Consider the following 25,040-nt stretch of genomic DNA (forward strand, 5'->3'; position numbering starts at 1 on the left):
ACACCTGATGACTTTGTCTCCTTCTTTGAAAAGAAGGACGATGACATTCACAATTCCTTCTCCCAACCCTCTCCCCCTGCTGACCCTCCAAACCTTCCCCAACTCCCTAGCATCCTTTTCTCCCATCTCTGACTCCAACACTTTGAAACTCCTTACATCCCACTGCACGACCACCTGTCCTCTTGACCCTATATCACTGAGTCACTCCCCTGCTCAAAAAACCTACTCTTGACCCCTCTGCTCTGAACAACTGTCTCTCTGTCTCTCTTCTTCCCTTTCTCGCTAAAACTCTGGAATGGGCGGTCTGCTCCCAACTGTCCACTTATCTTCTTCACAACAATCTCCACGATCCCAACCAGTCCGGCTTCAAGAGTGACCACTCCACTGAGACCGCCCTGCTCACGGTCACTGAGGCATTCCACTCTGCTAAAGCCAAATCCCTCTCCTCTGTCCTCATCTTCCTCGACCTGTCGGCTGCCTTCGATACAGTCAGCCATGAGATTCTGCTCTCATCGCTGTCTGGGATGGGTGTCGCAGGATCTGCACTTGCTTGGTTTTCCTCCTACCTCTCTGGTCGTTCCTACCAGGTGACTTGGAGGGGCTCAGTCTCTGACCCTCACCCCCTACAAACTGGAGTCCCGCAGGGCTCAGTTCTTGGTCCTCTCCTCTTCTCGCTATACATGTCTCTTGGTTCTGTTATCGCTTCCCATGGCTTTTCTTACCATTCTTACGCCGATGACACCCAACTCTTTATTTCCTTCCCCCCCCGATACCCAGGTCACCACACAGATCTCTGCCTGCTTGGCTGATATCTCTGCGTGGATGACTTCCCACCACCTGAAGCTTAACATTGCCAAACTGAGCTTCTCTACATCCCTGCTAAGTCCTTTCTGACAATCGACCTTTCACTGACTGTTGAGGACTTTGTAGTTTCCTCCTCCCGTACGGCAAAGAATCTTGGGGTGACTTTTGATAACTGCCTCACCCTGGCTCCACAAGTATCCTCCACTGCCAGAACCTGCAGGTTCTTTCTCTACAATATACACCGTATCTGTCATCTCCTGACGGAGAAAGCCACCCAGCTCCTAGTCCAGGCGCTCGTCATTTCCCGCCTGGATTACTGCAACTCCCTCCTAGCCGGTCTCCCAGCTTGTGCCATCAAGCCCCTCCAGCTGGTCCAGAATGCTGCAGCCCGCCTGATCACCAGTCAGCCCAGGTCGGCTCATGTCACCCCACTCCTCATTGGCCTCCACTGGCTTCCTATTGCCGCACGCATCCGATTCAAGGCCCTAGCATCCGATTCCCCTTAGCAGCCCCTCAGGCTGCTAAGGGGACTGCCCCAATCCTTGATCACTCCCTACTCCCCAGCTAGATCACTCCGGTCTACCAGCTCTGGTTGCCTTATGGTTCCCTCTCTACGTGCACCTGGTGGTGGAGCTGCATGTTCATGCCTGTTTTCCGTTCTGGTTCCTCAGTGGTGGAATGACTTGCCTACCACTGTCAGGACAGCAGAATCCCTCCCCCTATTTCGACACAGACTAAAAACACACCTTTTCAAACTGTACCTTAGTCCTCCCTCCTGATTTCCCCCGCCCCCCTTTCTGATATCCCTATGCCTCTTGTCTAGCCCCCCCCCCCCCCCAAAATAAAAAAAATATGACTTATGATGACTATAGTACTTTAGAACAACACTTCATGTGTATTTTAATAGTTATGGATGTGATGCTTTAACTTGTGGAAGAACCTATGCACTTGTAAGTTGCTTTGGATTAAAAGCGTTTGCTAAATGACAAAAATGTAAATGTAAAAAGGCTCACTCACATGTTGACACCCTCTGCCTGTGTTTATAGTCCTTAAATTTTCAAAATATACAGTTGACGGGCCGACACTCTGTACCAAAACATTGTATGGCTATACAATAATTCAGGCTCATTGGTTGAAAATTGGTTCTGATTAGGGCCGCGGTGGCGCAACAGGCTAAGATGCAGCAGACTTGCGGTTGCAGTTCACTGCAGTTGCACACCGGGGACCGGGGTTCGATTCTCGGTCCTGCCAAAAGCCAAGTTTGGCCGGCTCACGTGGAGCAGCATAATTGGCTCGCTGCTCCAGTGGGAGGGACTTGGCAGGGTTAGTAGATTGCCGCACAATAAAAAGCACGGTTACCAGTATGTGGCGAGATGGCTTGAAGAAGGTGTGTCGCTCTCCGTAGGGCCGCAGAGGGACGGGGTGTGGGCGGTGTATCTAATACTAGCTCTAATTGAATTAGACAGGGTACAATTGGCTACCAAATTGGGAGAAAAAAGGGAAAAAATCGGAAAATAAAATGATTAATCGAAAATTGGTTCTGATTGCCACAGCCAATGGCGTGGGCGGGTTTCAATGTCAGCGTGTTCACAGATCAGGGGAGGGATAAACAGTGTTGTGGTTTGAGGGTGTTTGCTGCAATTCCTCTCTTGACCGTTAGAAGTTCAAAATGAGCTATTGTACCTTTAGGGGTGCACAGGTGAACCCCACGGTCGCAGGAAAAATTCTGGGCCTTAGCAGTGCAAAGGGCATGCAAGGGTTCAGTTGGTTAGGGGTCCACAAAGTGTTTCATTGCTATCTTGCCATGGCCATTGGTTTATTGGGTGCCTGTGGACTGCATGTGAAAGCTGCATATGACTGGTCTTCCTCCGACTCCACGCTATGCAAGCTTAGCTGTAGTCTGCGGCGAGACTGGTGACACCATGTGTTTTGGAGGAGAACTGCAGATATCAACAGTCCCACATTGGGCACCAAATTTCATTTCTTTTTTTAAATCAATTGATAAAATACACCTTCACTCAAAATTGAATGGAGAAGGATAAATTATCATTTTAATGTAATGCATTTAGAGTAGCAAATAATAAAGGTGTGTTGGGTTATATGTAGGGCTCGTTCCAATGGCTTATTTTCTCCTCTTTATTTTCTTTTCCTTGCTCCGGACCTGAACATCAACCGAGGTCCGGCATTTTTAAGGACATTCCAACCCCTTAAATGTTTCTTCTAGGAGCTAGAATTAGAAGTTAGGAACTCCCAATCTTTCCTTTGAGCAAGGAAAGTGTATCCTTTGCGGAATAATTCTTCGGACAGCCTGACGTATAAACGATTGACCTGTGAATCCAGCTCTCTCCATACGTCTGTAACTGCCTGACCTTGCTGCTTTTCCTAGCCTCTCCCGATGGGTGGAGCTAGGAGTAGAAAAGAGCAAGAAAAATAAAAGAAAAAGAGGAGAAAAATCAGCGATTGGAATGAGCCAGTATCTCTTTTTGCTAAATTGTTAAAGCCTGCCCGGCCTGATCCTAGGATTCTTTGTTGTTGCCGCCAACTGGAGCCCGGGGGACAGGTGAACAGATCTGTGCATGTCACCACTCCCTGGCGAATAGCTTTGTCTAGATAATAAAGAAACGAGAAGCACGCATCTGATCTCTCTCTGCTTGTTTCCAGCACAACAGTGTTTGCTGTTAGTTTTGTTATCTAAATAAAGGTCATACCCGATAGGACAGGCTGTTCTGTTGACATTTCATTTTATTTTGTTTCTGCTGGAAATATTTGCATCAGTGTTGCCTCAGCACGGCTTGTATTTTTCCTCTGAAAGCCAAAGAACTTTGTACACCATGCACCATGACTGCATGATCAGTGAATGTGAAAGAAGCGCACTTTATTTCACGCCATAGAATGACCGAAGGTTACTTTAGCCTCTGATAGCAATATAAGCTCACACTTTATCATAGCACAAACTGTTCTTGTTCGCACTGCTGCCTATCCCAGGTGAATGTTTCTACGGTTACGCTGTGCTAACATATTGGCCAATTGGGTCTTTTTCTTTGTCATGGAATCGCAAAATGGTGGCAGTTCTGAACAATATACTAATATAATTCCATGTATTTACTAATGCCCCCAGGCTAAAGACCTTCACCTTTGTGCCAGTCGTAATTATGGGATTATGGAATATGGAACAAATGAGATTGTTTTATGGCCATGAGGATCCTTGCACTCCAGCAATTTGCTGATTGGCAGACCTTGATGGGAATTGGCCTTGGAACTTCTTGCTTGCCCTTATGATTTTCACCCTTCAAGATGTGAGCTCTCAAACAACATTGGGGAAGAAATCTGATCAGTGACTATGACTGTAGAAACCTGTAGCCTTGTAATTTACAAGCACCTGAACATTTCTACACTACCACCGACTGCCTTTCAGACACGGTTTTGTATCAAAATACTTTTCTGTGCTCGATTGATCTTGCCTGGTGCACTTGAGCCAACCAAAAGGACCAGAAGGTGGGGCTTACACCTTTTGAGAGTATTTTTGTAGTTTCTAATACACCAGGCAGTAAAGGTCAGTACAGTATATAAAAGTATTTTAATGCAAAACAATTACTTATTTGACCTTTTACAATCAGATTTAGCCGGAGGTGGATGCGAATTCGCGTTCAGCTATGCCCACAATTGTCCTGCTAATACACTGAGAATATTACATGGCAGGGTGAATTCCCTCAGTGCTTTAAGCAGTAAATTGGTGGAAATGCATTCAGCATAAAGGATATGAATATCAGCATTGTACTGAATCAGGAAGAGCATGGTTTATTTACAGAAACTGCAAAACAGGATGTAGCTTGGGTTATTTGCTTCGGCTAGTTCCTGTTAACCCTTCTAGTTCCTGTTAACCCTTCTACACACAAAGTGTGCCCAATAAAAGCAGCCCAATAAAAATCATACAGTATGAAGAAGAAACACATTTTTTTTTTAAGAGATATCAAAGGAACTGGTGACCTCCTGGGTTTTTTGGGGTTTTTTTACAGTGTAGTAAAGGATTAGATACAGATAACCAGTATTTACAATGGCTATTATGGGCAAATCTGGGATTTGTGATCTTGTGAAAAGACAATGCATAAAGACTTGCGGTACAGTGAATCAACAGTTCTCCTCTTGAGTAAATGTCACATGGAATGTGACCTATGGCACACAATGAATGTTGATGGATGACAAGGCAGGCATGTGACATGGCAAATAAGTCACTGCATTCACGGGACGAATATCCTTCTGGCCGGACGAGGCTAAAAGTTGACCTTGTGCTCTAAAGTAAGAACAATGTCTCCGTTGCAGTCAGGGACACTGCTTAGATTTGGAAAGCAGGCCTCTACTGAGAGAACCTCCTATTTCAGCAACTCAAAGTGAAAGGCTTGAGTCTACAAAATTTCACAAGACTACAATCAGTAAGGGAACAATATTGCCAGGAAAAGTTGCTAAATCTCATTGTGTAAAATTGGAAACTATCAATCCAAGTACACTCAGAGCTGTTATTGGTCCAAAAGGCATTTCCAGTAAGACTGGATTATCAAATAAACACTCTTTAAGGATGCTCACAAACCAAGTCCACTGACTGCAAATGGTGACGCATTGTACCCCCAATTTGTCCATTTAATGGGCGGTACTGTAGGTGGGTTCCGTCTATGGGATCAATACAAAGAGGGACGTACCACAGAACACTATCGCTTAGATAGCGCTGCATTTGTTTGTTCCGGAAATATGTAACAATGTGGAGGACCGTTTATAAACCTTTTCTTATTTCTCCAAAACAGTCCACTAAAATAAGTTTCTGAAAACATTTGAGGTGAGAAATGAGCAATACAGTTGCTGAATCATATTTTATCTGCAACACCTAGTTTGTAAGTTTGATCCTAGTTTTGTGAGCCATTCGAGTTGCGCTGGAAGGCAGCTGATTAGCATGGGCAAATCATATGCAAACTGGCGAACGTTCGCGGCATTCGGCGGACTGTGAACTGAAAATAGAAATAATAATAAATAGAAAATAAATGGAATGCGTTGCGTGCCTGATTTGGTCTGTGCTCCCCTTTAATCCAGAACAGTTGGATAGCTATGTAAGGGTTATATGTTTATGCAGACACTCCACATTCTCCAGAATTTGTTTCGATATCTAGCACAAAATAGCAATCTTCGCCAAGAACGTCGGCTAACTGCCGACCCGCAAAGAGCATGGGAAACTCAATCCTCTCCTGGAAACCTTCTTTGTTTTTCTTCTTTTTTTTTGTTGCAGTGGTAAACATGTCTGTTTATCCAGAACTGTTTACAGAGCTATGTAAGAACGTTAAGGGTTAAATATTTATCATGCAGTAAATAGACATCAGTTCACAAGCATGCCATTTCTCTGCAGGTTTTAATGTCCTTTAAAATCCCACACATATTTGATTAATCAAAATATGAAATTATTGTGTGTGTGTGTGTGTGTGTGTGTGTGCCTTTAGAACATGCCCACATTCAAGTGTGCCTGTTCTCCATATCTAAGTGTGGGTGTTTGTTAGCAGGAACGCCCTATCTCTGACCCCTGGGATGCCATGGCGCGCTCTGGGCCCATGTTGTCGCTGCTGCCCTCTCTCTCCGGGATGCCCCGGCAGGTGCTGGCGGTTCCCATGGAGCCCAAGTACCTGTGCCAGCAGTGCCAAGGTGTGCTGAGGAAGCCCTTCCAGGCCCAGTGTGGCCACCGCTTCTGCAACTTCTGCCTCATGCAGCTCACCAGGTACCGCTCCTCTTCCTCCGCCCTTAACCCCCCTCCTCTCCTCGCTCCTCTTCCTCCCCATTAGCTCCTCCTCTTCCTCCTTATCCTCCTCTCCCTCCCCCTTCGCCCCCCTCTCTCTCTCTCCCTCACTCGCATGCACTGGGCATGCCCAGATCCCTGCCGTTCTGTCGAAGCTGGGCTGGGCAACGTCCTTGTGGGCTGCAGTGGCAGCAGCAGGAAGCTGCATGGGCTGAGAGTCTGAAAGATTCGCTGCGACAAGACCAGGTCCACTTAGCGAAAAGCGTGTGCTAGTTTTAATTTTAACGACAATTGCGATCCCAGAAATTTCACAAGCTTTTTACCATTTTTTGACCCAGACCAGGACCGCAGCTTCAGGGGAACATACCTTTAAAAAGCACTTCTGTCCATTTCCCTGTCTCAGACCCTGCGCAAGATTGGCCGTTCCTATAGCCTCGTGATTGAATTTGAGGAGAAACACAATCCAAATTGAAACCATTGATGCGTTTTGTTTTGCAGCCCTTCGGACAATCCCAAACCCAGGTCACAAAATGAACAGCATCAGATTATTTAAGCGAAAGATCTGTTCTACATTGCATTTGAGCTTTGTAACTCCGCAATAAACGTACCATGTATGGAACCTGCTTAGCACCGGTGCCGTGTGTAGAACACGGTTTGCATTGGGGCTGCGTGTAGAACACCGCTTGGTATCGGTGGCGTGTGTTAAACACGCAAAGCATCAGTGCTCTGTGTGAACCATGCTTCCCGTTGGTGGCTTTTTCATTCCCAGTTTTTGCTTCCAGTCACCAGGGGTGGATTCAACCATCTCGACCCGGGGAAAGGGCCTCGTCTGTATCACATACTGTGTGGTGATGCAATATTATGCGTCACACACACCTTCTCGTCAGACTCAGGTACTTCTCTCAAGCTGAAGTTTCTGTACTGTACTGCACTGCATCAGTGTTCCTTTTATTAAAAAAATGAAGAAATTACACCGTGGCTGTTTTCTTAAACAACAGTGGAAGTAATATAGAAAAAATGCTTCACGAGTACAAAGACGATTGCTCATTTCAGAAAGAGGCTCTAGTAGAAAACAAAGCAATGAAATGAGATGATGTATAGGGCATGTTTGCTGATGGAGCAGAGTTAATGAGGGGAGAGACCGACCACCCCCCCCTTCCCCCCACCTCCTGCACCCCCACAACTGTAACACCTCAAGACTGCCAGCAAGACCTATCAACAAAGTGTATGTAATCCCACCCCCACCCTTCCCCCCGCTTGACCCCCCCGCATCCCAACCCCCCACACCCCTGATTCCCTTCTCTGTAACCCTTTCTACATTGAGAAAATCTCAATCAAATTGTAAGAAATCCAAGCGATGGCGTGACCGTGGTCGCTAACCTGCACAGGAAGTCTCCCCCTTCAACCAAGCTTCCTGCATACTTCATGTGTGGCACATTATTCCCAAGAAGATTGCAAAATCACGCACATTCTGGAGTCATTTATTGTGTAGATTTAATGGTTCCTATTAACTAACTTTATTGTGTGTGTTTTTATTCTTCATTTTATAATTTAAAAAAATAAATAAAATAGTTTTAAACTTGGGCCCATTTTTACACTTTATTTCCGCTATGCTGATCAGTAATAATCATTTAACTTCTTGAATTCATTCGATAGCTACCAATGTAGTGATATCATAAATGCACTGTTTCATTAAAGTAAGATGTAGGCTACTGTGCGCTGCCAAGATTTAACCAGGTAACTTCTACACTAATGTATAAATTCCCAAATTAACAAGTTTGCTCGCTAGCTACATTGAATAATAATGCAAAATGTCTTGGGGTTGGCTACATGTTGCTTCGCTTAGGATATAGCAATACAATATGATACGTTTAATTCCCACAACTTGTGACAAATTTTAGTTTTATGACAAACTGACTACTTCAAGTCTACCATTTACTCATTAAAAACTTAGCTTCATAGCGACATTCTTTTTGGCCGGGGGATGGGAAGTCACACACGTAAAAATGCTGCCACCTAATGGCTCAGGCAGGTTTGTTCACGTTTAATTTTTACGCAAGCTAGGTACACTTATCTGACCTGCGGTTTAGTTTCTTTCAGTTTGACTTAGCAGTTTGTCCTGGTGCTTTTGCAACTGACTGTTGTGCGGTGGGAAGGCGTAGCTGTGTGTTGGTGGTGTTCCCATAGCACCAGGAATAACCGCCTTCACCACCTGTCGGTTATCCGAGTAGATTTAACGCTGAACCTGCACAGCAACAACACAACAGGCTGAAAACACTCCTGAGAAGACTAGCTTGAGCTTGTGACTGTGGATCAGCCTCTTCTTTTGATGTGTCATTATCATGATCTCTCCTCCATCATTCTGTCTTCTCATTTGCTTTCATACAGATCATTTCAAAATATTATTCTAAGCCCAGTTCATACCTAAACACGAACTCACTTCCTGCCTCCAAATGGCCGCAGCTCTGTTGAGAGGTGTGTAAGCTGCTGAAAATGAGTGTGGAAGTTGTCATGGAGACTCATTCAATGTTTATATATACTTATAATTCGGAACATTTCTGTTGAATGGAAGTAAGATGTGGGAGCAGGATGTTGTTTTTATCTTGATAGGAAACTGCCACTTATTAACTTAATGCCGGCAAAGCAAGCCCAAGATATAATCACTTGTACGACTGGATTATAGTTATGTAGCAAATTTATGAACAGTAACTGCTTTATGTAATGCATATGTTATATAATACATGAATGACAACAAAGGGTGCGGTAGGTGACCACTTACAATGCTAGGGAAACAGGTTAAGAGGGATTAGTTTGGGGGAAGAGGTCAGTCTGTCTTGCGAATGCATGAGAAACTGTTTGTATGTAATTGTTCTGCGCAGACCTGCTTGGGTTCTTGTATGTTACTCTTGAGTCATATACAATAAACCCTTTTGCATCGGACTCTGTTCCAGTTCCAGTTTTCAGCAAGTGTGTAGGGAACCCCCAGGACATCAGGCCCTGACTGGGGTAGTTACTCTACCACATTAGTCCTAAAGTCATTCCGCTCTGGGATTCTGTGCAGCAAAACCAGAAAATGGAAGAACAACCCCCCCACGCCTGCCCTCTCTGTAGCCCCCAACCTGTTTCCCTTCCCTCTGTATCCAAACACACACACACACACACACACACACACACATGCACATGCATACATACACACATACACACACACATATTTTTGCTGCAATGCTTTCATGTCTTCTTCCTTGTTCCTTGTTCTGTTTCTCTTTCTTTCCTCTTCTTATTATTTTTATTCTTATTATGCAAGCTGCCGAGAGCCAGATAGCAAGATAGCAGGATGCAGGGATATCTGTGATGTTTGCTGGCTGTTGCTCATACATTATAAATGAAACCACATTGCACCCTCTCCCCCTCCCCCCCAGCTCAGGGCCCAAGCCTTGCAAAGCCTGTCAAGAGGAGTCCATCTTTGAGGAACCCCAGTCCATTCTCAACATCAGCGATGTAAGTGTGCTCAACCCCTTCTGAAAAAAGTCACATGTGGAGAGTGCACATGTGCACGATAAAAATAATCCCATAAATTTCTGCCCAACGAGAGTGGAAAAGGTGACGTAGGCTATTTCAAGTCATGTTTTCATTCACATGTGAAAAAAGCCAAATCATGCGCAAATGTCCAGTTCAAATTTTCTTTCACATGTGAATATTTAACTTCACATTTCAATGTGAAATATGGTTTGTGGCAGTTACACAGGGCTGTGGTGCAATTGTTTTACAGGAAATTCCTCATAAATTCTGTTCTGCATCATATGGAAAGTCACCCAGGGAGCTCAGTTCCTGTTCCCATTTATTAATCTTACTTTGGAATCATAGAGAACTTCCCTGTCACTAAATCCAACTAAACAAATGTATTCTTATCTGAGTGGTATATCTGAAGGGTATTTTTTTTAATGTGTATTCTATGGGTATCTTTTTTCCCCAAAAAACAGGCTTTTCCAGACAATGCAGCACGGAGGGAAATCGACAGCCTTCCAGCCACCTGCCCCAATGAAGGCTGCTCCTGGAAAGGGAAGATAAAAGAATATGAGGTGTGTGTGTGTGTGTGTGTGTGTGTGTGTGTGTGTGTGTGTGTGTGTGGCAGAAAGAGAGAGGGAGAGACTGTGTGTGACTGTACAGTTAAGCATAGAGCATGCTGCCCCGGTGTTTACTCAGGGGTTGTCTCCCATCTGCAACGGGAAGGGAGCCAATCTTTTGAAAAATGCACCTTGGCGCCAGTTAGACCATGGTTTAAAAATACTTCCTTTTTAGGATGGGGCCTGTCTCACAGTTAAGCAGTGGCAGTAGCTGTATGGTTGCTGTCAGACCACAAAAAGTTGCATGCAGTATGTAATTTAGCACAGGAAGAGGTTAAGAGGTTTTGGGTTTGTTCATGCTTCATGCCTGTTGGTGATTGCAAATGTTTTTTTTTAAATGTGTATGACTTTGCATTGGCTGATTGCACAAGCCTACCGCTGTGCTTCACTGGAAGTGAAACCGTTTCTGTTTTGGTATTTCAGAAGAGAAGCTTAAAATGTAGTCCTCGCTGTTTCTTTGGTTATGACATAGCCGAATGCCCGCCATATATTTGCAGAAAACACAGTGCTGAACTCGTTAGAGGAATGTGGATGTGAAAACAAAGTCACTGGCTGCCTGGAAAGTACCCTGAGTAACCGCCTTCCCCTCCCCTCCCCCAAGGCAGAATTTATGAGTGTGTGGAAAGTCCCAGAAAGTTCCTGTGTACTGCGCCTTCAATACTCCCATCCATCAAAACATGTTTGCTTGCATTTACATTTGACATTTTGGCAGTCATGGTACTTTTGTGCATAACAATACTTTTGATTTGGCCTACATGTGGAAGTCTGTTTGCTAAAAACAGGGATTGAACAGGCTCTTTTACAGGGGCTGCTGTTTTCAGAACAAGTAATGTATGACAGTGAACTGCGTAGATAAGATAAGGGCGCCTATCTTGCATTTCATGTGAGAGGCGCTTTGAAATGCACACAGACCAAGGCGTATTTTCTAGAAGGGAAGTGTGGTGAGCACATGTCTATAAATGGTACTTGCTGTGCTTGGCTATATGCGAGCTCTGTGTGAACGTCTGCTCTTGGCTTGCTGCAGGGCTTACGTGCTGCTGCTTGTTTGGCTACGTCTCAGTTGCACTGCAGGGCCTGGGGTGTTGAGTGGGTCTGAAATGCAGTGAGGATAGCCTGCCTGGGGTCTGTCATGCTGGGTCTCCCGCACACAGGGTTCATTATGCAGGGCGGCCTGTAGCGTAGTGGTTAAGGTAAATGACTGGGACACGCAAGGTTCAGTGGTTCTAATCCCGGTGTAGCCACAATAAGATCCGTAAGAGCCGTTGGGCCCTTGAGCAAGGCCCTTAACCCTGCATTGCTCCAGGGGAGGATTGTCACCTGCTTAGTCTAATCAACTGTCCGTCGCTCTGGATAAGAGTGTCTGCCAAATGCCAATAATGTGATGTAAAGTAATGAGTGTGAGGGCTGAGGGAAGCACAGAAGGGGGGAAACTGGCCGACTGAAGCAGAACAAGGTCATTTTTAATGATTAATTTGGGAATTGTTGAGACCGGTGTGACTCCCCAACCATGTTGTGTCTTAACGTCTGGTGGAGTCATATCCTCATCATAAAGGGAAATGACTCAGTAACCAGTCACCTTCATCAGAACTGGATCTAGAATCATGAGAATGGCAAGACCTGGGTGTAGTCTCTGGTTTTGAATTGCGCCACATTCATGCAAAGAAATAGGCAAATTCTACCTCAGCTTTTGCAAGCTGCATGTGATGTGAAAATGTGCCATACAAATAAGTTTCAAACATCCTCGCAGACGGTGGCTCTGAAAGTGGCCAGCCGTGCTGTAATTAAGACCACAGGAAATAGGGACACATGCACTCTGTCGCTCGCTTGCCTGCGGTAGGTCCTCCAGTTTCGGAAATCACGATGAAAGGACCGAAATCAAAACATGGGAACTGGGACAAGAACAAGGAAGAGACAATTGACCTGACTGGTTTTGCTAAATTGAGGAAATGGGGAATCGGTAGAGAGGAACCGTCCCACGCCTAGCCCGAGAGCCACGCACTGTTAATCGCCCGCGCTTCAGAACAAAAGAGCTAACCTCCTAATTACGAAAGTGGTGGATAAACATTGGTAGTAAGTGCCAACAGTAAAGTCCTGTTGGAATAAGAACTTTTAATCGCTGTTCACTCACCTGTTCAGAAGATTCTTTCCAGCCATCTGATAATCTGCTCAGTCTGATCCAAAATTGTCTTTTCTCTGCCCATACTCCGCCCAAGCCCCCACCCACCATCCACCCACCCCCCCACTCCCCCAACTCTGTCTCCACAGACTTCTGGATTTCTGCCATTACATTATTATGTGTGTACATAAAGATGGACTCTCTCTCACACATAGTCAGACGTCCTGTGCACTACTTAGGGCTTAGGGCTTACCTACCACTTGTAGATAAAACTTCAATAAAGTAATGAACTGAACTGGCATGAATGTACACATGGAATTGAAGACGTATTGAAGCACATATTCAAAGCAAAATATTGTTTCATTATATTCTTCTTGTGTCCTGTGGGATTGCTGGCTGCAGGTACTGCTAGGGGTACCAGAACAGAGCCTCTGTGAGGTGAACTCGTTCTGCAGCTGAGTGAACCTTCGCCTACATGCTGGCTGTCAAGCCTGCTGCACCCAGTCTGTTTGGAGCCAGATGGCTTTGGTTACACCCAAGTCATTTTAGTGTGTACTGTGTCTCCACCTATAATTAAATATGTGCTTATTTCATTTTAGTGTTTTTGGTGCAGAGTACCAATTACCCCACGGGGTTCAATAAATTATACCTTTAGTAAATATTATGTAGCTGCATTGGGCTTTACAGCTGGGTGGGTGCAGGTGGCGTCTTACATGTTAAACCAGCAGGACTTGCCACATCATTATTTGTCATGAGAATAGTTTTTAAACCAGTTTCTAGGAGTGTCCAATGTGGCTTACACGTCAGACGTTGGCACACCCTTCATAAGATAAGGATGAGGACAGAAAGATTACCACATTTCAGACCGTTGAGATGAGTAGTCTTGTAGTCTTATTGTAGATTGCCTTTGGTTATGAAGGGATACTCCCACCTCCACCCCTGAAACATTCAGTACATTTTTTACATTTCTTGGCAGCTGAGCTTCTGGCTGTACTATCGTGTTCCTGTCTTCAGCTGTCTGCAACCACAACTGTGTTCCATGCATGAATGTAATTTTATACGCAGCTTCAACATACGGTCCTACAAGCGCTCCTATTGCAGTCCTACAAGCCAGTAGGGGTCACCCAAGAGCGGTCCCAGTCCAGCTCTGAGGCAGCACGTGTTTCTGCTCAGGGAGAGGCATCCATATGTCTGCAGTACCTCTGAGGTCCCTGTCATTGAAGCAATCAGTCACTGACAGACTCCCAGATCAGCAGTCGGGTACTTAATTGGCTTTAAGTGCAAAGGCTGATCGACACCCACAGCAAACCGAGGGCGGCTTTCGCTCGATGAAATCCGACAGAATGCAGGGTTTGCGCTTTAATCATCGAGCAGTTCACTTTACCCTGGAGCCAGTACCCTGTTTGGCCTCCTGTTCAAGGCAGGAGGGAGGGGCCTCTGGATCTCGTTGCCCTTCGTAACACAAGCCTGTAACACAAGCTTTTCCGCCTGCAGGAGGGTCACGAGGGGAAGTGTGAGTTTGAGCGCACGACGTGCGAGGCCTGCCACGCGGTGATCCTGTGCCAGGACCGCGAACGTCACGAGGAGCGGGAGTGCAAGGAGAGGACCCTCAACTGCAAATACTGCAAGGTCGCCTTCAACTTCAAAAACATCAAGGTGAAAGTCTGCTGACACCGGGCCACCCACTGCCCAGGAATTAAAGCATACAGATCGCCTCTCGCACAAGGACTCCTCACACCGCTATGCAGTGGAGTATAAATGGATTAGAAACGCTCGGTTTCAGAATTAGCCCCTGCCGGTGTGGTCACTGCTGTAGTTTGACTGAGGGGTGTCTGAACTGCAGAGTGGGAGCCTGTGAATCCGTCTCTGTGTTGGTCTCCTCCAGAATCTGCTGCTCCCCACAAGATCTCATGTAATGTTCTGAAAATAACCATTCCCAGGGATGATGATAATAATGAGCATGATCCAATGATGGAAATGACTGGCTAGGACTTGCAGTATAACAACGTGTATTGCATAATGTCTTCGTGCCTACAGGTAATTACAGGCTAGCATGCTGTCTCAGTAGCTAATTAAGATGTGGCATGCTACACTTCAGGGATCAACAACTCCTGGTTGCTGGTTTTCCATCCCCTATTTACCTGAGTGTCTGGAGTTTAGACGGTCTAGCCAATCAGTGGCACTAATTACCCAGGAGAACAGAGAACCAGGGCTGGATTCGGATTTGAGGACCAGAGTCGATGATCCCTGTTGTACTTTTAATGGATTAAGCGAAAAGAATGTTGGGAGGGCCGGGAATGTGATCCCACGCTCACAGTCTGATCACACAGCTCTCCCGTTGACCCCCACTCCGCCCTAATCTCTGCAATGTCCTCCCAGGCTCATGATGAAATATGTCAGAAGTTCCCAGTTCAGTGCAAGGCATGTGGAAAGAAGAAGATTCCCAGAGAAAAGGTTGGTCTTTGAATTGCTTAATCTTCTTAGCTGGCCCCATTTTTGGTCACCACTCTTAATACACCATGTCTTAGCTGTCACAGTAATAACCAGGGTGCGGAACGATGCAGTTTCAGTTTCGTCCAGCTGGTTCAGAGCAAGGCTGTGCAATTGGGAAGAGTAAAAAATCTAAAAACCCCAAACTTTAATTTAGTTTCGATAGAAGTTGTTCCACTCCAAATGTTTCATTGTAAGGCAGTTGGTATGAATAACCTTGCCGGGATTGAGTAAATACAGGCTAATCATGACCGGACTGGTTGTAAACATGCAGACCTTCAGTTTTAAACAGCCTTCGCTGAAGCGTGGCTGACCTTTGTCTGAAACTGGCTGATATGTGAGCGGGTTTAGCCCTGTAAAAGCACAATGAGAGATAGTCTCAAGGGGAAGCAGAACAAAGGGCCATTTTACCATGTACGTCATGGCGGACAGGTGTGGGCTGTTGAATGGAAACCTACAGCTGCACAGAAAAAGGTGGCTGTTACAGATACCTCCCCCGCCGGGGAAACCTTCCAATGCCATGCGCGCTAACAGAACTTTAGGGGTTTTTATTTTTCTGGGGGGCGGGGCAGGTGTCTAATCTCACAGCTCTTCTCTCTCTCTCTCGCTTTCCCCCCCCCCCGACAGTTCCAGGATCACGCCATGTCCTGCGCGAAGTCTAGAGCGTCCTGTGCGTTCGGCGTGGTCGGCTGCTCCGCTGTGGTGAGTCGGCCAGCGCGTGGCTTTACCGTCCGGTCGCCTCGTTTCTCGGCATAGCCCATGTGCAATCACGCCCGCGTTCACACGCCCACACACACGGAGCGTGGCTGTGGATGAACATGCAGCACTGTGCAACAAGCTGAGATGCAGCGGACTTGCGTTCGCAGTTGCACACCGAGTTGCAGTTGCACACCAAAAAGCCAAGTTTGGCCGGCTCTCATGGAGCGGCATCATTTCTGGTTCTCCTGGTAATCCCAGACAACCTCAGTCGAAAGAAAGGTGGTCTCTTATGTAATATGTCATTTTATTTAATGACATACAAAACATTTACTTTTTTTTTAAATTTATGTTTGGAAATCTGAAATTAGTTATTTTCTACTGACACTCTAATGCAAATCATGATTACAAATCATTTTCAACAAATTTGAAGAGACCTTTCCATCGGCACATTGCTTTAGTTAATCTGAATTGTTTATAGAAAACGTTATGAATCATGTGGGTTCACATGATTCAGTTCATGACTTCACTTCCAGTTTGTGTGTTTATCCCCTGATAAATGTCAATTTAATCAGAACCACAGCCTGGGGACTTCCTCAGCTATCAGGTTCTCATACTTTCATGATAAAAAACATCTGAAGAATTAGGTTGTGGCAACCACATCGGATCTATATTTAAATGTACAAATATATGCTATGAGTCAGTGTGACCAGTCATGACCAGTATGTAATGTGGTATTTGGTGCCTAATGTCTGAGGCATTCCAGACCTCCCAGCAAGCCATGATGTATAGTGCAGGTTGGTATTTATGGGGTTTACCCAAAGCCTAACTAAAACAAATAAAAGTCTCTCGAGCATCTGGTGGTCGTGAAAGAGAATGTTGATAAGAGAACAGTTCAAATATGTTTTGTTTAATTTAGTTTAAGTTTAATTTAAAGGTACTTCTGGATGATCAGTACAGCTCTGGTCAGCTCACAGGATGTATGAAATAATTTTAGTTTGGTGTCAATAAAATCCATTCATGTTAAAAGTGTTGAGACCTTCATGTTTTTGCGTGGGTACAGGATATCACAAGTATTGGTGCTTCAAGGTGTGGTGCAGGCCAGGGACTTTTCCAAAATTTTACTAGAACTAAAACGAAAACTACTTCAGACTAATAATACTAAAGCAAAAACTGAAAGTACTCAACAACTCAAAACTAAACTGAAACTAAACTAAAATGGAATCTGTAAATAGAATATAAATAAAAGCTGACTCAAAAGATTAAAACTAAAATCACCCTGCTTGGGAACTATAAACCGGTTTTTGTTTCAGGCACTATTTAAGATAGTTGGTTAGTAATAAAGGTAATTAAGTGATTATGTGTTCTGTGTAATTAAGCCATTATGTGTTGTCATGATGTGAATGAAAAAGGATGTAGGCCTATTGTGGGAAGCTAAGCCAGGGGTTTTCCTGCCCTGTCCCACAGGTGGAGAGTGAGAAGCAGGGGGACCACGAGCAGGCCAGTGTCCTGGAGCACTTGCGCCTCCTGTTGGGCGAGGTGGGCCGGGTTCGGCAGCAAATGGAAGGGCCCGGGGAGTGGCAGGAGGACTCGGGGCTGGGGCTATATCGTGCCCCAGAGGAAGGCACGCCCTCTGCAGGCAGAGCAGGGCAGGCCAGCAGCCTGGAGCAGAAGGTTTCGGCCATGGAGAACATCATGTGTGTGCTGAACCGGGAGCTGGAGAGAACAGCCCTCACTCTAGAGGCCTTCAGCCGGCAACACCACCTGGACCAGGACAAGATAGAAGGCCTCAGCAGCAAGGTGCTCTGCATGCATTGATCTACGTATGCACACGCGCGCGCGCGCACGCACACGCACACGCACACACACACAGTGTGACTGACTGGCCCTGGTTGTGTGCAGGTGAAGCAGTTGGAGCGCACTCTGAACATGCGGGATCTGCAGCTGTCGGAGACGGAGAGCACTCTGCGGGAGCTGAGCTACTGCACGTACGACGGCGTCTTCGTCTGGAAGATCGCCGACTTCTCCCGCCGCCGCCAGGACGCTGTGGGGGGACGAGCCCCTGCCATGTTCTCTCCAGGTCAGCACCCCAAACCCCCCAAAAAACACAACCTACAACCCCCCCCTGCCATGTTCTCTCCAGGTCAGCACCCCAAACCCCCCAAAAAACACAACCTACAACCCCCCCCTGCCAGGTCAGCTCAGTAAGTTAGTGATTAGTACATGGCAGAAGTCCCGTATCAGGAGTGGATGTAAATGTAATGTAAACTAAGCACTGTACCCTGGAATACTCTGTGCCATTGTGAAAGTGTGTCTGCCTGTCGCCCTTACAGCGTTCTACTCCAGTAAGTACGGCTACAAAATGTGCCTGAGGCTATATCTCAACGGCGACGGGACAGGGCGTGGGACACACCTCTCTCTCTTCTTCGTCGTGATGAGGGGCAAATACGACGCCCTCCTCAAGTGGCCGTTCAGTCAGAAGGTACGCTGCCAGTACGCTGCCGAGTCTCTTTCTGTCTGTCTCTGAGTCCGTCTGTGTCTCAGAGTCTGTTACTGTCTCCATGTCTGTGTCCGTGAGCACCTGGAAGGCCCGTGTTCATGTTAATCCCTTCCCCCCAGGTTACGCTGATGCTGCTGGATCAGAACAACCGGGAGCACATCATCGACGCCTTCCGCCCCGACATCACCTCCACCTCCTTCCAGAGGCCCATCAGCGAGATGAACATCGCCAGCGGCTGCCCGCTCTTCTGCCCGCTGCCCAAGCTGGCGGGGAAGAGCTCGTACCTGCGAGACGACACTGTTTTCATCAAGGCCATTGTGGACCTGACGGGCCTCTAGCTCCCCCCGGGGGCGGGAGGCCCACAGCACAGCCTATGAAATATCATAAAGTATGGAGTCACAGCCCTATGGCAGCCCACTATGGCCGTCGCGCTTCAAAAGCAACGAAGGAAACGCGCTCCAAATCCAGAAATTAACTTTCACAACACCTGCAACGCGCAGAAGGGAATATAAAAAAGGAAGTGTGCCCTAAAGCAATACAAATTCACAGACAAAAACAAAATAAGGCGGCACGGATGGTGCAGTGGGTAGCACTGCCGCCTCACAGCAAGGAGGTCCTGGGTTCGAATCCCCGTCGGCTGGGGCCTCTCTGTGCAGAGTTTGCATGTTCTCCCCGTGTCTGCGTGGGTTCCCTCCGGGTACTCCGGTTTCCTCCCACAGTCCAAAGACATGCAGGTTTGGCTGATTGGAGAGTCTAAATTGCCCATAGGTATGAGTGTGTGAGTGAATGGTGTGTGTGCCCTGTGATGGACTGGCGACCTGTCCAGGGTGTATTCCTGCCTTTCGCCCAATGTATGCTGGGATAGGCTCCAGCCCCCCTGCGACCCTGTTCAGGATAAGCAGGTTCTGATAATGGATGGAAAACAAAATAAGCAAGGGCTCCACATCTGAGAATTTGCTACAAAGTCAGGTCACATAATGGAAGTGCTATATGCTACTAAGGGGAGACACATAATGAGAGGAACACGATTTGGGAAAGAGATTCGCACAGAAGCGGTCTCGCTCTGCCGCACAGCTCCGTCGTTGTGTTTGCTTGTGTTTCCCGTGATTTCTGGATCTGGAGCGCGTCTCCCTGAGTGTGTGTGCTTTCGCTTCCGAAGCGCGGTCGTCTTGGTGGGTCACCAGCAGAAACTGCTCACATTGTGTAGATTTGTGCATGTTTCAGCTCTTTATCTTATGGAATGAAAACGGGCATAAATTTAATTACAGACATTTAGAACCTCGTGTATGAACCGCACCATTTTGGACGGGGAACTGGAAGTGTTATTATTACCTCGGAAATGTGAAAAATGTGGGCACTGTCAAAATGAAGCAAAGGGACATCTTAGCACGATAGCTAATAATACTACATGGGAGAAATGTGTTTGATAGAGACAGAGACCTTATCAAACAGAAAAGAACGGGCGGCAACAAAACGATTGCCAAGACCCAGCACAGAGCGAAATGAAGAACGATCTAATTTCTATTGTAAAAGAGCTGCATGTATTTGCCGTTGACACAGGCAGAAGACAAAAGATCTTGCGTTACATTACTGCCTTTTTGACACTTATCCAGAGCCACTTAGAACGGCTTAGCTGTTTATTTTTTATTATCTTTAAATGACGCGTTTAATTGTAGAATTGTAAGTCCAGCTTTCTCGATTTAAAAGCCGTCTCAAGGATAGATGCTAGTCACAAATACTGTGAATGTGAACCACAGTGGATGTGGTGCTACATGGTTTTGTGTTGACGTCATCGGCCATCCTTTCGCACTCCCTGCCGAAACAGCCCCTCCCAGAGAAGACCTGTCCTAGAGACAGCCCCCTCCCAGAGCAAACCTGTCGCAGACACAATCCCCTCCTAGATTAAACCTGTTGGAAACACGACCCCCTCCTGGGATCGTTACCTTGTAGTGGTGGAGGGGCTTGCGAGGGTCTTCCCTATAGACCAGTGGGGAAGGTTCCAGACAAAACACGATCCGGAGTCCATGCCCCTGCCCTCCAAACGCGCCTCACTTTGAGCAGATAGGGCCTTTTGAACCTGTATTCAGCCAACAGCGGCTTGCTAGCCAGCATCAGCCACGTGGCCTTAACATTCACACAGCAGACAGAGGGTAGGGTCAGGGATAATGCATCAAACACCATTCACCTACTCATGCAGTGTTCATTAGCAGTGCCAGGACGTGCCCCTTTGTCTCACTTCAGCAGCACTTTTTCTAACTGAAAAATGTGATTCTAATGCTCCGTTTTTCATTATTGGTAAACGAGGAGCTCGATAACACAACTGCTACTCGGAGGTTCTAAGGTACAGTAATATAAAATATTTTACTTTTGATAAATGGTATAATTAGATACCATATTTATAGGAATGTAATAATAATTATGAGTTGCATATATTGTGGATTATTACATATATATATATATATATATATATATACACATATACACACGCACACAGAGATGTGTAATTGTATAATTTCTAACAATATTAATGCAACTAGTAGTGCTGCATAAGACACTTGTGCACACAGAGATATATATAAATGATATACATGGCGAACATAGCATAGAAAGGATGGATATTGTGAATCATGATGTTACACAATATTCATTCTCAGTATATAAATTATTAATAGTAATACATGATATAATTAATATTATTAATGCCCTGAGATAGCCAAGAGGGAGGACTCCAAACAGATACATAGAGTACTGTGAAATGTGGTGTGCTTTAGGGAGAATATGAGCTTATGCTAGTCCTTGTATAGCTGTATAACCGTTTAACAGTATAGCAGTTAAAAAACATCAGAAGTCTTTTTTGTGAATTAAATATGAACATAAGCTTCATTTCTCTGCTCTACTTTAATAAACATCTTAATTAGTCATTCAATAACAGTGCTGTGGGGTGGCGCATCCTGTTAAGGCACTGTTCTTTTAAAAAAATAAAAAAATAAAAGATGCATTCAGTGCCTCACGTGGGATTGCGCACATCCAGCCCACAGCACTGCCCCAGTTGAGAGGGAGAACAGACCTTTTTGTGCAGCTTTGGGATACATGCCTACCTCCACACTCCCGCAACAGGCCGCCATTATCAAAATGTGCTCAAATCTCAGAAATGTTCCAAAATATTCATGTTTATGAATGATTTATAGAGATGTTGGGCTGTGGTCATTAAGCCATTAGAAATGCAATGAAAACCTGCAACTCCATATTCATTCCTCCTTCCATGCATCGATTTGCATTCTTTTAGTTTTAGTGCTGAACTTGCTGTAACCTTCCAGTAAGCTAATTACCTGCTAGTTTGAGGTTTGTGCGCTCACTTTAAAAATAACATTTAGCTAATCAATTATAGGCTCAGTCCTTGTAGTTTTATTTGACAGGGGCGTCCACAATCTTCTCTGAAAAGCCCGGTGTGGGTACAGGTTTCTGTGGAAGCTCAGCACCAACACCTGGCGGGGTTGATTACGGTTAAAGGGAAATGATAAAACCATGGTTACTCTGTTTGTGCCAGATGTTGTTGTACTGGGTTAAACCGAATCCTGCACCTACACCAAACCTTTTCAGATGAGCTCAGACGCCCTCAATTTAAGACCAGGGCCCTGTTTCAAAGACACAAGTTAAAAGTTCCTCCTTCAAGTAGATAACTTTTTCTTTATTTGTATGAAAAACTGATTATTCTGATTGATATAAGAACATCCCCCATTATCAGTGGATGCAAATAATTATCATAATTATCATTCACATTTTAGTGACCTTAACTCAATATACGCATTTCTATATTCAAGAAAGATAAGAATATACATAATTGCATGGGTATGATTTTTAATATTTCACTATCTAGCTGAACTTCCATACTTCTATACAATAAAACAAATAAAAACAAGACAACTGTGAGCTTGGTGATTTGTGTGGTGTGCTTTCTGTAGGAGAGATACGAGAATGAAATCTGTGTTCCCAAAGGGATTTTTATTTTAAATAAAGTAGGCAAGGCTTGCATCAGTCTGTGGAACAGCTCGCCGCCTGACACATCAGGGGAAGGGTTATACCTGTAAGAGTATGACCTGTAAACGCCATCGAATGACAGCCAAATGTCAGATTTAATCTGTGAGCTGCCCCACCCACACACTCGTACAATCAGTCACGCACACACAGACACACACATACATACACACTGTCATACACGCACTCGTACAATCAGTCACGCACACACAGACACACACATACATACACACTGTCATACACGCACTCGTACAATCAGTCACGCACACACATACATACACACTCAGTCATAAACGCACTCGTACAATCAGTCACGCACACACAGACACACACACACACATACACACTGTCATACACGCACTCGTACAATCAGTCACGCACGCACATACATACACACTCAGTCATAAACGCACTCGTACAATCAGTCACGCACACACAGACACACACATACATACACACTGTCATACACGCACTCGTACAATCAGTCACGCACACACATACATACACACTCAGTCATAAACGCACTCGTACAATCAGTCACGCACACAGACACACACACACATACGCACTGTCATACACGCACTTGTACAATCAGTCACGCACGCACACACATACACACTCAGTCATACACGCACTCGTACAATCAGTCACGCACACGCACACACACAGTCATACACGCACTCGTACAATCAGTCACGCACACATACATATACACACACACACACACACAGTCATACACGCACTCGTACAATCAGTCACGCGCGCGCACACACACGTGCGCGTACTCATACACTGTTGCACACACACACAGTCACACATACACAGTGTACTCGCACACTCAGTCGTAACACACACACACACACACACGGATTCGCTCACTTCACTCGCTTGCTTACATACTCGGTCGCTCACACACACAGGGGCGACATGGCTCAGGCAGTAAGAGCAATCGTCTGGCAGTCGGAGGGTTGCCTGTTCGATCCCCCGCCCGGGCTGTGTCGAAGTGTCCCTGAGCAAGACACCTAACCCCTAAATGCTCCTGATGAGCTGGTCGGCCTTGTATGGCAGCCAATTGCCATGAGTGTGTGAGTGTGTGTATGAATGGCTGAATGGAGAAGCATCAATTGTACAGCACTTTGGATAAAGGCGCTATATAAATGCCTGCCATTTACAGGTGAGATCCATTTACACACAACTCACATAATGCAGTAGGAGGACCTGGAGATGTTATGGGATCCTGTGATATGACCGGCGGCCTGACTGACAGGGAGGTCTAGTCACGCTGAGGGGGGTGGGGGCAGAGGCTGTTGCTGGGATACCAATGGATATGACGTCTGTGGTTATGCTCTGAACAGCAGCCGGGGGAGGGAGGCAGGGGTATTTGAGCTGATGAGCAGGATGAAGATTACACCCTCGCTCAGGGTAATGTATCACCTGCCACACCAGAACAGCAGCTTTCCGTAGGCCAACCTCCAGTCAATCCATAGAGTGCACACCATTCACTCACTGTTAATGAGTGCCAACCTCACCCCAATCCCTAAACTCCCTGCCCCGAACTGTGACCAACATCCTTATCTCTCGAACCCTAACCTAACCCTAACATGAACCTACATGGGGTGACAGTGGCTCAGGCGGTAAGAGCAGTCGCCTGGCAGTCGGGGGGTTGCCGGTTCGATCCTTACCTGGGTGTGTCCCCGGGCAAGACAACTAACCCCTAAATACTCCTGATGAGCTGGTTGGTGCCTTGCATGGCAGCCAATTGCCGTTGGTGTGTGGGTGTGTGTGTGTGTGTGTGTGAGAATGGGTGAATGAGAAGCATCAATTGTACAGTGCCAACCATTGACATAATTCCAAAACCCTAACCATCAACCTAACCTAACCCTAACTCCCGAAACGTAACTCCAAAACCCTAATTCCCAAACCCTAATCTTAACAGTAACCCTAACCTAAACCCTAACTGTAACATGTACCTCACTAACCCAAATCCTAACTCCAACCCTAACCACCCAAACCCTAACTAGCCTGTACCAGCCTAACTCTAACCCTTTCCACCCAAACCCTAACTAGCCTGTACCAGCCTAACTCTAACCCTTTCCACCCAAACCCTAACTAGCCTGTATCAGCCTAACTCTAACCCTTTCCACCCAAACCCTAGCCATGTCTGTGCTGTCCACAGAGGAGGCACAAGAGTAGCAGTTCAACGGGTCATGGCTGCTCTATACACAGGTCGCATCTCTTTAAGAACTGAACCCAGCTCATACAGTAGCCTGCGGCCCCGTTTCATAATCTGAGGCCTAAACATTTGTCAGTTATGCGAGGAATTGGTGGATTATGAGGGGAAACCGGAGGTCTGAAGAAGTGTAGTGAAAAGCAGGGCCACACTCTGAACAACTCGTACCCGACTTTGCCAGAAAACGTGCTTTGTGGGGACAAGTCAGTGTGCGCTCACTCTACTGTGTGTGTGACTACATGCACGTTGCGATAGTGTTCACTCTGATAATGTCT

General features: G+C 46.0%; 2 protein-coding genes across 8 annotated transcripts in view; one reads left to right on the plus strand and one right to left on the minus strand.

The window, feature by feature from the left end:
- The window catches only part of traf2b (Tnf receptor-associated factor 2b), a 26,585-nt gene extending 4,161 nt beyond the window's left edge, over nucleotides 1-22,424 (plus strand). For 2 of the 5 annotated variants that reach the window (XM_061262885.1, XM_061262887.1), the window contains exons 2-11: nucleotides 6,345-6,556; nucleotides 9,994-10,072; nucleotides 10,555-10,653; nucleotides 14,309-14,470; nucleotides 15,194-15,268; nucleotides 15,932-16,006; nucleotides 17,468-17,800; nucleotides 17,903-18,080; nucleotides 18,334-18,482; nucleotides 18,620-22,424. In XM_061262885.1, the coding sequence (XP_061118869.1) occupies nucleotides 6,345-6,556; nucleotides 9,994-10,072; nucleotides 10,555-10,653; nucleotides 14,309-14,470; nucleotides 15,194-15,268; nucleotides 15,932-16,006; nucleotides 17,468-17,800; nucleotides 17,903-18,080; nucleotides 18,334-18,482; nucleotides 18,620-18,838 (1,581 nt within the window). In that variant the 3' untranslated portion in view covers nucleotides 18,839-22,424. Of the gene's footprint in view, nucleotides 1-6,341; nucleotides 6,557-7,356; nucleotides 7,468-9,993; nucleotides 10,073-10,554; nucleotides 10,654-14,308; nucleotides 14,471-15,193; nucleotides 15,269-15,931; nucleotides 16,007-17,467; nucleotides 17,801-17,902; nucleotides 18,081-18,333; nucleotides 18,483-18,619 lie in introns of those variants that run through there. The other 3 variants (XM_061262884.1, XM_061262888.1, XM_061262889.1) reach the window with 2 other exon arrangements.
- fbxw5 (F-box and WD repeat domain containing 5) overlaps nucleotides 22,342-25,040 on the minus strand; it is a 29,598-nt gene continuing 26,899 nt past the window's right edge. For all 3 annotated transcript variants that reach the window (XM_061262882.1, XM_061262881.1, XM_061262883.1), the window contains exon 10: nucleotides 22,342-25,040. This exon is cut by the window's right edge and continues 922 nt beyond it. The gene's annotated coding sequence lies outside the window, so the exon portion shown is untranslated.

The sequence above is a fragment of the Conger conger genome, chromosome 12 (assembly GCF_963514075.1).
Source record: "Conger conger chromosome 12, fConCon1.1, whole genome shotgun sequence".
Taxonomy (NCBI): Eukaryota; Metazoa; Chordata; class Actinopteri; order Anguilliformes; family Congridae; genus Conger; species Conger conger.